The 15,689-nt window shown below is 40.3% G+C and overlaps 1 protein-coding gene across 1 annotated transcript; it reads right to left on the reverse strand.

Moving 5' to 3' along the window:
* Positions 1-9,220: 9,220 nt before the first annotated feature.
* LOC147631235 (pentatricopeptide repeat-containing protein At3g16610-like) lies at positions 9,221-14,605 on the reverse strand. The gene is made up of 2 exons (XM_086809568.1): positions 14,396-14,605; positions 9,221-14,299 (listed from the first exon to the last, which is right to left on the reverse strand). Exon 2 carries the CDS (start codon positions 14,105-14,107, stop codon positions 11,102-11,104), a length of 3,006 nt encoding a protein of 1,001 aa, XP_086665694.1. The 5' UTR covers positions 14,108-14,299; positions 14,396-14,605; the 3' UTR covers positions 9,221-11,101.
* Positions 14,606-15,689: the final 1,084 nt, after the last annotated feature.

A 15,689-nucleotide genomic window follows, 5' to 3' on the forward strand; every position in this document is an offset into this window, starting at 1 on the left:
CGCGTCAGCTGTTGCAACTTTATTACTTAGGTCTCTATACAATCTCATTCACAAGATGGTCAAAATGCTTCCCCAGCATTCTTTATATAAAACAGTCATTTAAAAATAGGTCATAAATATAGTTTCTAACGAACTCTCATCTTTTCATATCGTTCCACTTTCCCGTTATTCCACATTCTTCTAAATCAATTCACTTTGCTTAATCCACATCCAATCATATGTATTCTCGTTGTCCATCCACTCTCATCCACATTCTTCTAAATCAATTCACTTTGCTTAATCCACATCCAATCATATGTATTCTCGTTGTCCTTCATCCACTCTCATCCAATCACATCATATTGCATCTCATCACATCTATCCTCATCACGTCTCATCCATTCTCATCTACCCATATCCACATCACATCAATCACATCACATCCATTCACATCACATCTCATCCATTCACATCTATCCCGATTCACATCACATCACATTACATCCATTCACATCACATCACATCTATTCACATCTATCTTGATTCACATCACATCACATCGCATCCATTCACATCTCATCTCATCCGTTCACATCTATCCCGATTCACATCACATCACATGCATTCACATCACATCTCATCTACATTCACATCTATCCCGATTCACATCACATCCACATCACATCTCATCCATTCACATCATCCCGATTCACTCACATCCACATCACATCTCATCTATTCACATCTATCTCGATTTACATCACATTCACATCACATCTATTTACATCACGTCACATTCACATCCATTTACATCTCATCGCATCTATTCACATCCCACATTCATTGCATTCTTATCCCATCACATACATTCTATCCACATTATATCCCATCACATACATTCTATCCACATTACATCACATCCACATCTATCCACATCATATCTCATTCATTCTATCCACATTACATCACATCCACATCCATCCATATCTCATCACATCCATACGCATTCGATCTCATTCATCCATATCCATCCAGTCATTCACATGCACATCTATTCACATCCATCCATTCATTCACATTCACATCCACATATATTCACATCACATCACATTTCATCCACATATCATCACATTCACATCCACATCCCTTTACACCACATCACATCCTTTCACATCCACATCCACATCCATTTACATCACATCACATCCTATCACATCCACATCCACATCCATTTACATCACATCACATCTTATCACGTCCACATCCACATTCATTTACATCACATCACATCCTTTCACATCCACATCCACACCCATTTACATCACATCACATCCTATCACATATCCTCACATCTCATTCTCATCTCTTCATTTACATCACATCACGTTCTTTCACATCCACATCCACATTCATTTATATCACTTCGCATCCTTTCACATCCACATCCACATCCATTTACATCACATCACATCCTATCACATCCACATCCACATCCATTTACATCACATCACATCTTATCACGTCCACATCCACATTCATTTATATCACATCACATCTTTTCACATCCACATCCACACCCATTTACATCACATCTTTTCACATCCACATCCACACCCATTTACATCACATCACATCCTATCACATATCCTCACATCTCATTCTCATCTCTTCATTCACATCCACATCCATTTATATCACATCCTTTCTCATATCCTCACATCTCATTCTCATCTCTTCATTCACATCCACATCCATTTATATCACATCCTTTCACATATCCTCACATCCACATTCATTTATATCACATCATTTCACATATTCTTACATCTCATTCTCATCTCTTCATTCACATCCACATCCACATCCACATCCATTTCACATTTAGTAACATTTTCTATTTTTGATATCGATGGGACTTTTTTAATATTTTTGCCGATTGCTTGGCCTAGGTAAAGGTTCTTTTTCTCAACGGATATCCTTTCACATATCCTCACATCCACATTCATTTATATCACATCCTTTCACATATCCTCACATCCACATTCATTTATATCACATCATTTCACATATTCGCACATCTCATTCTCATCTCTTCATTCATTTATATCACATCATTTCACATATCCTCACATCCACATTCATTTATACCACATCCTTTCACATATCCTCACATCCACATTCATTTATATCACATCATTTCACATATTCGCACATCTCATTCTCATCTCTTCATTCACATCCACATCCATTTCACATTTAGTAACATTTTCTATTTTTGATATCGACGAGACTTTTCTAATATTTCTGCCGATTGCTTGGCCTAGGTAAAGGTTCTTTTTCTCAACGGATATTTTCATATTCTTTCTCAATTTTCTCAAGTGAAATATATTCAATATTCTTCTTTTTGAGTAAAAGATTCATGGGATTTACAAAAATCAATTCTACCCATATTTTCCAATAATGCTCAAAATTTTACTTTTGATAAATACTCACATAATTTGAATTATACTAAAATTCTTTCTTTTTCTATTTAATTTCTTGAATCTTAAATATCATGAAAATTCCTCTTTTTGCATTTAATTGTTTGAATTCCAAATGTCATGGGAATTCCTCTTTTATCCTAAAATAAATTTATCTAAAATTTCTCTTTTCTTTACTAAAAATATCCATTATTTCAAATATGCCAAGAATTCCACTTTTACCATTTAAATGATTGAATTCCAATTGTCATGGAAATTCCTCTTTTATCATTTTAATTTTTCTCATGCATAAAATAAATTTATCTAAAATTTCTCTTTAAATAAAATACTCATTATTTTAATAAATCAAAATTTCTCTTTTTTTATTTAATTACATGGATCTCCATTATTGTGGAAATTTCTCTTTTTGCATAAAAATAAAATTACCAAAATTATCTCTTTTCTTAATTACTTATTTCTGCATAAACACTAAAAATTAGTTTCTCATGAACTTGATAAAAATCATTCTTTTAGCATAGGATGTCCCATCCTAGAATATGGTAGAAAGTCCTCTTTTCACATTATGCATAAAAATAATTTATGTATTAATTTCTAAAATTTTTACCATAGCTCTGTTTGCTATTACTGATAATTTTTAATAAATTTTGAAAGAATAAGACTTTGTAGTACCATTATGATAGAATAACTATCATTAGACCTAATTTTAATTTATGGAATCAAATCATAATTTTATTAACATATAAGCATTAAAAACCATTTCTTTAACGTCTAGCATAGAGTTTGATTTTTGAATTGAGAATTTATCAATGAGAAGCATCATTTGAATAGAGAATTGGTCATAGGAATGACCATTCTTTTGGGGAGAGAGAGATATACATAAAAACATCATAAATTAGGCATAAAGATAAACTTTTCTTAATTATTCATTACAAAACTCTTAAGAAAAGATTGATTTGCATTATAAACATTTAATTAGAAACTTCTCAAGCTTGAGAGGGGTGGAGAAGTGAAAACATTGAGAATAGTAGAGAAAAACCATGAAATTACATCTTACCTCTTGATTTTGCTTGCTTCCTTATCTTAGAAGGAAGCCCCCAACCAATCGATTGGTTTAGTATGTTGAGAAGAAAGCTTCAAGGATGGTTGAAGAGAGAGAGAAGCTCTAATCTCTCCAAAAGTAAAGGATTTTAAAGGATAATAAAAAATATCATTATTTTAATGTAATACTGGCATGGTATAGCTCAAAGATGAGAATACAAAAGAATGAGGGTCTATTTATAGGTGAGAGAGGCCACTAACTGAGTCCAACTAAGTTCTAGAATTTTCTAACTTCAGTTTGGCTGAATTTGGACAAGATTTGGATCAATTTAGCTCCCTTTTTTATTTGGTTTGATCTTGGAGAGAGGAGAGATAAAAATATCATAATTTTTTTGAGTTAAAAACGCATTTACATGTGTGAAATAGGTGCCTACCTCAAAGTCTCCCCCCTCCTCCACCAAGGTGTCAAAAATGTATCATTATTCCACAATATCTCATTTTTTTAGTAATATCTCATAGTTTTTAACTAATAAACCTTGTACTTAGTCAACTCTTCATCTTATGTGAGCGTTTACTCATTTTTGGGTATTTTCTTTTATTCTTTGGATTTATCTCATCCCAACACTTGGATTTATCATATTGGTCCATAAGAATCTTAATTGGACCATAATCTAAAATTTTAAAAAAATCTTGACCCTTAGGCTAAGGTCTTTTAAATCATTTTTAATTGATTCTTAATGCACTTTGGAGAATTTATTTTGAACTTCTATTTCAGAGGAAACAATTTTAGACACTAGGAGGATTTTTATATCTAAAGATATCTCAATTTTGGATTACCTCTCTAGATATTTTCTCTCTCTAAGCTAAAACATGGTAAAACAAGATCTTTCTTTTATTTCAGAGAGGGAAATAATTACAAGAACAGAAGGGGAGGTTCTTACACCTTTACATCTCAAAAGCTAGAGGGAGAAATCTTACAAGGAACATGCACACTAGAAAAGGAATAGACTAAGGGTAAATTGGAAAAGGTTAATTTCTATGGTCACTTGTAAAAGGTGAAGTCAAAGGTCAAAAAGGTAGCACATGGAAAGTGCAAGGAGGCCCTAGTCCACATAACATCTTCAATGGGCAAACTCTCAAACAGTCATCACAGCAAGAGGCCCCCTTTTGTGCAGCGCATAGTCAATCCCAGCTCACAACAACAGAACTTGCACAGAACCCACCCAATATAACACAAAAGTGAGAGTGCTCTAAGCAGCAAAAGTAAGTGACACAAGCATAAGATTTGTTTGTAGTAGCTGTTTTCTTAAAATAGTATTGTAACAACTCAATAAGCAAAACCGCCAAACAAGCGAGCTAGCCAGCAAACCAAGCAGCATGAAACATGCAGAGCACCACAACCAACAAGGAAAGAGCAAGTAGCAGCACAAGCACCATGCAACTATGTGTTGTTGTTTGTCGGTACAAGCCATGAGTAAAGTTGGACAACCAGTTCCTCCATGTAGCATTAAGAGAAAAAATGAGAAAAGGTCACCTCCCATCTAGAGGTAATGGCATCTTCAACAACAACAAGTGGGAGAGAGAAATAAAAAAGGAAAGACTAGCGTCACATACACCATATGAAGACAAGAAGATCTTGGTGCGTTGGTGTCTAGCAGATCAGAGAAGAAGCAATTAGAGCATTGAAGCGACTTAGCACAGAAGAGCATCAAGGAGTTGTCAAACCACATGAGTAACCTAGACGGACAGCTCCAACCACATGAGTATGGAGTGTAGATCAGGTCAATACATGTTAGGTGTTAGACTCTCATCACATTGAGGAGAGGTGTTGAGAAAAGCAATGTGTGAGGGTGCATCATGAATAGAGCAAGGGGAGCAGCATGCACATTAGAAAAGGAATAGACTAAGGGTACATTGGCAAAGGTTGATTTGTATGGTCACTTGTAAAAGGTGAAGTCAAAGGTCAAAAGGTTAGCACATGGAAAGTGCAAGGAGGCACATGTAGTGTGAGAATTTATGGACACATGAATGGCACAAGGTAGCACATCGTGTGAGTTGGGAGCTCCATTAGAGCTATAAAATGATGTACTCTTGGCTCATTTGAGTGAGTGATTAATGTGAGCTTATGTATGGTTTTGTGTCTATCTTATGCTCCCATTATAATGCTTAATCACTAAGTTAATTACCATTTAATCAAGTTATTAATCTCATCATTATGGTTGTGATTATCTTTGACCCACCATAGCCATGCTTAGATCCATATATTTATAACAAGCATTTCGGTTGATGTTATATGGATTGACCCAAATAAGTTTAAAGGATCCTATTGCACCAAGGAAATCATTTTTGGCTTATACAACACAAATAGCCAAGTCAGCCAATAGAAGAAACCCATGACTGGTAAAAATATCTACGACTAGGAAAAAGTGCCTAAAAATGTGGGAAAAATACCTAGGACTAAGTAAAATACATTAGATAAATATGCTATGTAAATGGTGCAATAAATGGGATAGATGTTGGAGATGAACACAGTCCAACTCCTCCTCTCAACTCCAACTCCTCCTCTCAGCTCCAAGACGGTGAACCAACTCCCATACGGGTCAGGAGCTGATCAATAGATCCACCTAGTATCCTGGTCACCTTCCCAATCAACATCAGAGTATCCAACAAGCTCAGTGACTCCTCTGAAAAAGAGACCATAGTCTAAGGAAGCAGATAAGTATCGAAGAATCCTAAGAGTAGCCTGCCAGTGAGAATGTCGAGGCGTGGAAGAGAATTTATTGAAAACAATGACATTGTAAGAAATGTGGGACCTGGTATAAGTCAAGTAAATAAGAGAACACAAAAGCCTCCCGTACTCTCCCTCAAAGATGGGAGTAGAATCTTCTCGGGAAAGCCTGAAGTTAGGATCCATCGGATAGGAAAGAGGACGACACTATGTCATCCCAAGTGTCTCCAGGAGCTGTTGTAGTCTCAGTGCTGCTCGTGTCAAAGGTGCTGCTAAGGATTCAACAAGATGATGAAGATCAACATCTAAAGGTGAGAGTCATGAATAGTGGCTTTCAGCCACCATTGGGGAAGCCTGAGGGAAATCCTTCGTCGTACAAGCGCATGAGGAGTAGGAGAAGCTAAGGGGGGAGAAGCTGGGGGTGAAGAAGCTTGGGAGTGGGGGTGCCAAGGAAGAAGAGGAAGAAGAAAAAGGATGAGGAACATCCATGGTAAGCTCGGGGTGAGAGCAGGAATCAGCGGATGAGGGTTTAACACAGTGAACATTGCAAGAAATCACTAAGGACTTCGTCTCCAGATCCCATAATTTGTAAGCTTTGGATTGAGAGTTATAACCAAGGAATTTGCACTTCTTGGATTTGGGATCAAATTTGGACATAGCAACATCATGGATATGAGCATAGGCATCACAGCCGAAAACCTTGAGATGTGAAATGAAAGGTTTATGTCGTATAAAAGCCTCCTCTGCTGTAATCTTAGCAACCACCTTTGTGGGAGAACGGTTGATGATGTAGATAGTAGTGGTCACAATGTCTCCCTAGACAGAGAGAGGAAGATCGAAAGAAGAAAGCATGGTATGGGCCATCTCTTTAACAATCCTATTTTTGCGCTCAATCACACCATTTTGCTGTGGAGTGCCAAGTGTGGAGAACTGATGGTGGCCAATATCTTTCTGTGAACAAAAGTTGTGGAAGGCTTTAGAGATGAATCTCCTCCATTGTCCGAACAAACTTGTCGAACCTTCTGTGTGATCGTATTCTTGACCAGAGCCACCCATTCTGACCAGAGCCACCCATTCTTGAAAGAGGAAGAAACCCTGAGATTTTTTTGCCAAGAGATACACCCAAACTTTACATCAATTGAAGTACCTGGCACCACCCTAGGTAGTAGTCTGCATGCGACCGCACAAGTTCATATGGATAAGCTCCAAGACATAAGAAGCCCGATGAGTAGCCTCATGAGGGAAAGACTCTTTGTGTTGCTTGCCATGCAAACAAGCCACGCAAGTGGATTGGGAGGGTTTCAACTGCTGCAGAAGACCCTCAACCATCAACTGAGAAGACAACTGTTGAAGAGAAGCATAGTTCAAGTGCCCGTAGTGAGCATGCCACAATGTTGTATCCTCTTGAGCTACCAAGGAATGATAGCGTTGAAGAATTTGTAGCAAATGAGGTTGTGACTCATTCAAAAAGCCACCAAAGTCCTTCAACCTATAAAGACCACCTTCCTATACACCTATGGCAATAATCTGTAAGGTGCTGGTGTCAATGACCTCAATAACTAAACTGTCAAAGTACACGTTGTAGATTTTCTTTGCGATCCGAAACACTAAGAGTAGATTGCTAGAGAGCTTGGGAACATAAAAGCACATTTCGAATGGTAGAAGGCCGGCTGGAAAAAAAGAAAACACTAGCTGATAGTCTTCTTGTAGAGTGTAGAAGTAAGAGCCTGAGAACCTCAATGCTCTAATATCATGAGAGAGTGGTTGAAGGCAGCAAGCGGAAGCAAAGGAGAGACTTGGAGTAGCCAACAATGATCCAACACTTGAGCAAAATGATGAATGAATTAAATGGCAAAAAGCCTATTCTTATATACAACACAAATAGCCAAGTCGGCCAGTAGAAGAAACCCCGACTGGTGAAAATACTGACGACTGGGAAAAAGTGCCTAAAAATGTGGAAAAAATACCCATGACTAAGTAAAATACATCAGATAAATATGTTGCATGAATGGGATAAATGTTGGAGATGAATACAGTCCAATGGAAAACATGCTTGAGCATATTGTCTTCATCCTGAGATGATTAGAAGAGGATATATTGAGGTCGTATGTCTCCAAGAGACCGTATGAGTGGGAAAGATTTCTATTTACAGATTGAGTTTGCTTATAATAGTTGAAAGTGTGTAGCTACTGGTTTCAACACATTATACTTTTAACAGTTATCAATCGAGATCGCCCATAGCCGTAGGACTAAGAGAAACCGCGATACAAGGAAAGCATAAAGAGTGTCCATGATCGTGCTCAATATTAAGCTAACCAACAAAGGGCTTCGAGAGTCTTACCGGAGGACATATGGGTGTACCTGAGAGTCCTGAAGAACTCTAGGATGATGAGAACTAGCTAGCATTACAAGCTGTCTTCAGGATGTTGTGGTTCCTTATAGTATCACAAAGAAGATAAGTGATGTAGCTGACCGATTAGCACTACCTCCTAGAATCAAGATTCACCCTCTATTTCACATCAATCATTTGAAAAACACATCGGTAAAGATAACAAGATTGTGCCAATGGAGTCCGAGGACAAAAGGACCAAAGAACCAAATGTACGAGAGATCAGAGCAAATCAAATCAACATGAAATGGATAAATGAGTGTATGTATAATGGTGAATGTAATCATGTACATGACATCCTCAGATGTGAGGAGACTGAGTAGAAGACCGTCGAAGAAGCAAAGACGAGGTCGGAGCTGAAGTACGATTGATGATGAAGACTCGCGTCGATGTGAGGCGAAGGCAGTCTGAGAGGTAGTCGGTGTCGAAGGCTCACGTTAGTGGATGCAGAGACACTCCAAGGTGATAGATGTCTGTAAGCCCAACCGGGCGTGCCGTGACAGATTCAACCATGTGTCTAAGATATAATGATAGAGAGAGAGGGGAGAGAGAAGGGAATAGGGATCTTGCACAGTACACCACACTAAACGAGGAACATGTCCCACCTCCTTTCAAGAATTTATTCAAGAACAATCCATAAGCACACTGGCCAGGATCAATACAATAATGAATACAAAAGCAAACAAATATGCCGATGTAGATTCTCTAAGTCGAAGTCGGTGTCGAGGCACGATAATCTTTGATGCTGAGCACACCACGAGAATGACCCACAAGAATCTCTCACCGAGCTAGTACCAGATCCAATATCCAAGTCCAAATCTAAATCCAAGTCCAAGTCCAAGTCTACGTCCAAATCCAAGTCCAGATCCAAGATCCAAGTTCAAGTTCCAGGTCCAAATCCAAATCCAAGTCCAAGTCCAAGTCCAAGTCCAAGTCCAAGTCCAAATCCAAGTTCAAGTTCCAAGTCCAAGTCCAAATCCAAATCCAAATCCAAGTCCAAGTCCAGATTCTAGTCCAAGTTCACGTCCAAGAATCTCCACAACTCCTACAACCTTGTCGATAAAGAAAACCATGGAAAAGCTCTTTCTAGCAAGAAATTTGATATAAAATCTGTTTTAATGGTTTTCGGGCGATAAAAACCTCCCAAAAATATTTTTTAGGGTTTTTGGAGCAATTTTAGGGTTTCTAAAATTTTAGGATTTTAAAATTTTCAGTTCGTAGAGCTCCGCACATATTCGTATAGCTCCATACACGCGTCCGTATCACCAATGCATATGCCCATACAAGTCTAGGGCTAACCATACATCTGCAAAGCAAGTTGGAGAAGGTGTTGATGGCGACGAAGAAGCTCTCTATGATTATAATAATGACTCCACGATCTCCTTTATGATGCTACAAGAGAGGTTCAAGCCTTTTTATACTTGAAGAGGACTCTGCTTTTTACCAAAAGCTTAACCAAGCTTTTGCTTTTGCCTTTTTCCCTTTGCTTTCCACTTTATAATAAAATATTACTCACTTTTGTCAAAGTTCTTTAACTTTGCTTTTCTAACTTCAGGGCCTTGCTTTTCGGCCCTGGAGATGCTTTTTGAAAAAGCGGCTTTTAGCTTTTTGGTCCGGCTTAGTCTCCTCTTGCTAGTGGTGCCCCTGGCTCGCGGTCAACCTAGTTTGATTTTTTGCTTTTTCTTGCTTTTTGACCAAGAATGGTGTTTTTTCTTGAGCAAACCTCTCTTCGTCTGAAGGCGGCCAGGTAAGTAGAAAAAAACCCTTGCTCCACATAAGTTTCAAAGAACAGACCCTCATTTAAGCCTTGAGGAAGCCATTGTCTCAGCTTGGCTGCCTTGTTGGAAGGCCCTAGTGAAGCCGTGTGATGTATGGAGGCTGTATTGCACCTCTGGAAAAAAAACACACTCCCATAGCCATCAAGACCACAAAACATGTATGAATGTCCCCTACACGACGATGGAAAACAAGTAGTTTCGAGGTTCTGAATCTGCAATGTATGCTCTAGAAGGTGGCAGGTGCTAAGGCCTGAGACACATGTCAGGTTGTCAAGTAGTATCATATCACATGGTCAGCACCTCTCTTTTGCACTATCGCCTCAATGTTGAGTCTTATAGTCATGAGGCGTCTTGATCTTCCCACCGCAAGGCATTACAACTTGTGTGACCAACGGGGCTTGCTTCAAGTATCCCCCACCACCCACCATTCTCGGCTTTGTTTCAAGGATACCTTGTATCCCCCATCGAGCAGGTCCCCTCACAAAATCTTGATCTTTCTTTGAGTAGATCTTCTGTGGTCACAAGTTAGTGCCCGCCCAGAGGTGGCTTGGTCTTCCTGCCCGAAGGCATTACAACTTGTGCCCACATTATCAACGGGGCCTGCGGGGATTTGAACTTGGGACCTTCCCTCCCAAAGTCACAAATCCACACCACTGAGGTATGCGCCCGTTGGTGGCCACAAAATCTTGATCTTCAACATCCCCCACAGTTACGGATCCCCATACATGTTGGACATTAAGACAAATGCTGAAGCATGGTCTTCAGCTGACATCACTGCCCATTCGAATGCATGTCTGCCAAGCTCTACATTGTTCCACTTATGACAAGCACCCAGTAATGTACTCCATGACACAAAATCAGGTCCTATGGGCAATGTTTCTAAACTAATCACAGCTTCATTGAGTTGGCCTGCACGGCCAAGGAGATCAACCATACAATTGTGGTGCTCAATGGTTGCTGTGATACCGTACTCTTCACACATGGCCTCATAGTACTTCTGGCCCTTATCCACAAGACCGGCATGACTGCACATAGTGAGAACACTAAGGAAAGTGATCCCATCTGGTTTCATGCCTTCCTGTCTCATCCTCTCAAATAATGTGAGAACAAGATCATTCTCTCCTCGCCTAGCATAATTTGCAATCAACACATTCCAAGTCACAACATCTCTTTCGGGCATCGTATCAAACACTTCCCTGGCCTCAACCATGCTCCCGCATTTACCATACATGTCAATAAGAACGGTTTCCATGTTTGCAACAATGGCATCAAATCCAAAAATTTGTGCATGAATCTTTCTTCCAGCTTCTAGGGCTGCTGTAGAGCCACATGCTTTCATGATGCTTAGAAAAGTCACCTTATCTGGTAAAAAACCTTGCTCTTGCATTTTTGCATAAAGCTTGAAAGGCTTCTCGTATTCTCCTTGCTCAGCATAACCCAGGATTACAGCATTCCATGATACTTCATCAGGGGACACACTCTCAAGTTGCATCTGCTGGAAACAGTTGTGCGCTTCCGCATCAAGCCCACACTGTGCATACCCTGAAATCAGTGCATTCCATGATACCACATCTTGAACTAGCAGCTTGTTGAATACATGCTGTGCCTCTATAAGTGACCCACATTTTGCATACATATCAACCAGAGTGTTGCCAATAATTAGTTCTTTATCAAGTCCCCTTATCACAATCTCCATGTGTAGATCTTGGCCTCTGTCTATGGCTCCAATGCAGCCACAAGCCTTCAAGCTGCAAACAAAAGTCACAAGATTTGAAGGCGCGCCAACTAATTGCATCTGTTTCAAACAATTCAATGCTTCGACACCAAGCTCATAATCAGCATACCCTGCAATCAATGCAGTCCATGAGATCACACTCTGAAATGGCAGCTCATCAAATACTTCTTGTGCTTCTATAAGGGAGCCACATTTGGCATACATATCAACCAAAATATCACCGACAGCAAAATCCATTTCAAATCCCTCCTTGGCGATCTCCACATGTATCTCTCTACCAGTGTCCAGGGCTCCAATCAAGCCACAAGCTTTCAAACTACTGATAAATGTAACAGCATCTGGAGAAATGTCCTCCAGTTTCATCTGTTCCCAACATTTCAATGCCTCCTTAGCATGCCCTTGCTCAGTATAAGCTGCAATCAGTGCGTTCCACGAGACTACATCCTGAACAGGCAGCTTGTCGAACACATCCCATGCTTCTACAAGTGCCCCACAATTGATGTACACAGATACTAATGTGTTTCCAACAAAAGAATCCTTTTCAAATCCCCCTTTGGCAATCTTTCCATGTATTTCACGTCCCCTATCTACAGCTCCTATGTTACCACAAGCTTTGAGGAAAAAGACAAAAGTGACAGGATCAGGAGGGATACCCTCCAGCTGCATCTGTTCCAAACAGTTCAATGCATCCTCAGCAAGCCCCCCTTCAACATACCCTGCAATGAGGGCAGTCCATGCCACAACATCATGATGTGGCAGTGTGTCAAACACGTCCCGTGCATCCTGAAGTGAGCCACATTTGGCATACATATCCACCAAAGCGCTGCAAACAAAAGCATCTGTTTCAAATCCCTCTTTGGCCATCCCAACATGTATTTCTTGGCCCTTATTAATGGCTACCATGTCGCGGCAAGCTTTCAAACTGCAAGCAAGTGTTATAACATCAAAAGGCATGCCTTCGTGGTTCATCTGATCTAAACACTTCAGTGCTTCCTCGCCAAGCCCATTTTCAACATACCCACAAATGAGTACATTCCACGAGACTACATCTCGAACTGGCAGCTTGTGAAACACTTCACTTGCTTCCAAGAGTGAGCCACATTTCACGTACATATCCACCAACATGTTGCCAACAAAGGGGTCTATTTCCAATCCCTTTCTAGTAACTTCAGTGTGTATTTCCTGGCCTCTTTGTGCGCAATTTATCCTTGCACAAGCTTTCAATGCAGCCACATATGTATACTTGCTTGGACTTACACAATCATCTTGCATACCTTGGAAGAGATAAAGGGCGTGCTGTGACTTCCCACATGCAATATACCCTTGTGCGAGAAAAGTCCAAGAGTGCTCACTCAAAAACACGATCTTGTTGAAAGCCTGCTGGGCATTGGAGATGCTTCTACATTCCACAAACATCGGGACAAGGTGGTTGCCAGGAGCTTCAAATGCTTCCAACCCGCTAAGACATACATGAATGTGTACAGTCATGGCATACTCTAGGTTTTTTGCTTTCCTGGTTTTCTCAATAACACATATGAAGTACTCTATTGAAGGGAAAATAGTTCTCTGTTCCAAAGAGGCCATTGCATCCTGCATGCTCAAAGTCTCCCAATTGACATTCTCTTGCACCTTTTCAATTTCACGTGCATCCACATGTAAAGTTAAGCTAGGATCGGGCATGTCTCCATGACCCACTGACCCTCTTTCTAACCTTAAGCTAGAGTTGGTGGGCACGTGCCCATGGCCCATTGGCCCTATTTCTGATGTTGAGCGAGGGTTGGACATGTGCCCATGATTCAATGGCCCCCTTTCTAGTGTTAAGCTAGGGCTGGGCATGTGCCCATGGCCCAGTAGTAATGTTAAGCTATGGTTGGGCATAAACCCATGACCCAATAGCCCTCTTTTTGATGTTAAGCTAGGGTTGGGGATGTGCCCATGACCCAATAGCCCTCTTTCTAATGTTAAGCTAGGGTTGGTCATGTACCCTTGACGCAGCACCCTCTTTCTAATGTTAAGCTAGGGTTGCACATGTGCCCATCACCCAGTAGCCCTCTTTCTTGAGCTAAGCCAAGGTTTAGCATGTGAATCTCCCTCGAATGCAAAACTTGATGCTCAAGCATGCTTTCCAGCCCTCGATACACAGAGACTGCGTGGGGATTTCGTGCTAGAAATCTGTATAATGCAGCAAACTATTATGTTTATACGCACAAGGCTTAATGAGTTGGACCACTGTTTTCTATGGAAAAATCGTTAAGTAGAGAGACTTGCCGGTAAAATCCTTTGTAGGGATTGCTGCCTTGTCAATGGAATCGACTCCCGCCACAAGGCTATCATCCTCCGTCGAAATTTTGATCACTCTTAAGAGAGTCCTTAATTTTAATTAATGGCATAAACAAGGTGATCGATCAGCCCCGAGAGAGCGTGTCCCAAGCGTTACATTGCATTCATAGAAATAGTGGCAAAAGCTACAAAAAACGTAATCAGTGAAGGGCTAAACTCTTCATATAAGAAGAAAGTACCATTTGAATAAGCACCCAAAACTTTTTTTTTCTATTATGCAAGTGTTCTCGTATAGAAGAGTGAAGTCTGTTCCTGCATGAGTGGTTGCATCACCGCTTGGTTTACCTTACACACCTCATTGCTACCGCCTCCATGCCTATGAGTCTTGTCGGTGTGCCTTATAAAGCCACAGTATCTGAATCTAACAAAGAGAACATCCCTCCTCGCATCCTCATGCCTCTAGAAGGTCCGACTGGTTTGGAGAATCTCAAGGGAGTGAAATGAAGAGCTCATTCTCCAAGTGATATGTATTAAGTTGTCGTATATTGTTTTTATTTAATCTTGTCATTGTTTATGGTAATTGATATTTGTGGATTGTAGGGAGCTCTGAGACCTCCTGTGCTACAACAAAGAAGAAGAAGCTAGATGATCATTCGCTTTCATGTGTTGCTAATTTGAAGATGCTAGAGGTATCTATCACGATTGGGATTGGCCAACGACGACGTGGATATCTCTTTGTGGAATAACCCGTGGAGTTTGTCCGCCACACGAGTGTACGCAAGCCCTCTTTTCCTTGGAAAGAGGTGGAACCCTTCACCATTTTCACTTTCAAATGGTTGCTCAAAGTCTGTCAAGTAGCACTTGATGTCGAATGTTAACAAACCGTCAGGGGGGATTGTGATGTGCCGCGCGCTACGTCAAATTAAAATGCACACATTTGAGGGCATGGTGGGGTACTATCTTAAAGATTTACATAACCCTCATTTTCGATTTCATGCTCATAATGTTTCCGTAGAGGAGATGTCCAAAGGTAGGACTTTGTATGCACAGTTTGTTGGCCAGGGCAACCTCAAGAACCAAGTGTGCCTGACACTAGTGAATGTCTTTGAGCGCACTTTTGTGTACATGGAGAACTATATTCTCAACAAGTGGTCCGTAACACTTGGGGTTACCCTGCTGAAAAGGATACGGAGAGGCAAGTATTTCCCAAGTGCATAGTGGATAATCTCGAAAGCCGGCAACAATATGGATTCTAGTAGAGCTCCTGCTGTTTGGAAATGTT

This window comes from Cibotium barometz, chromosome 15, assembly GCF_041138505.1.
Source record: "Cibotium barometz isolate CiBa-2024 chromosome 15, ASM4113850v1, whole genome shotgun sequence".
Taxonomy (NCBI): Eukaryota; Viridiplantae; Streptophyta; class Polypodiopsida; order Cyatheales; family Cibotiaceae; genus Cibotium; species Cibotium barometz.

What these genes read in the sequence shown, in the direction of transcription:
- LOC147631235 (XM_086809568.1), bottom strand. Translation starts at nt 14,107, where the DNA reads ATGACCAACCCTAGCTTAACATTAGAAAGAGGGCTATTGGGTCATGGG.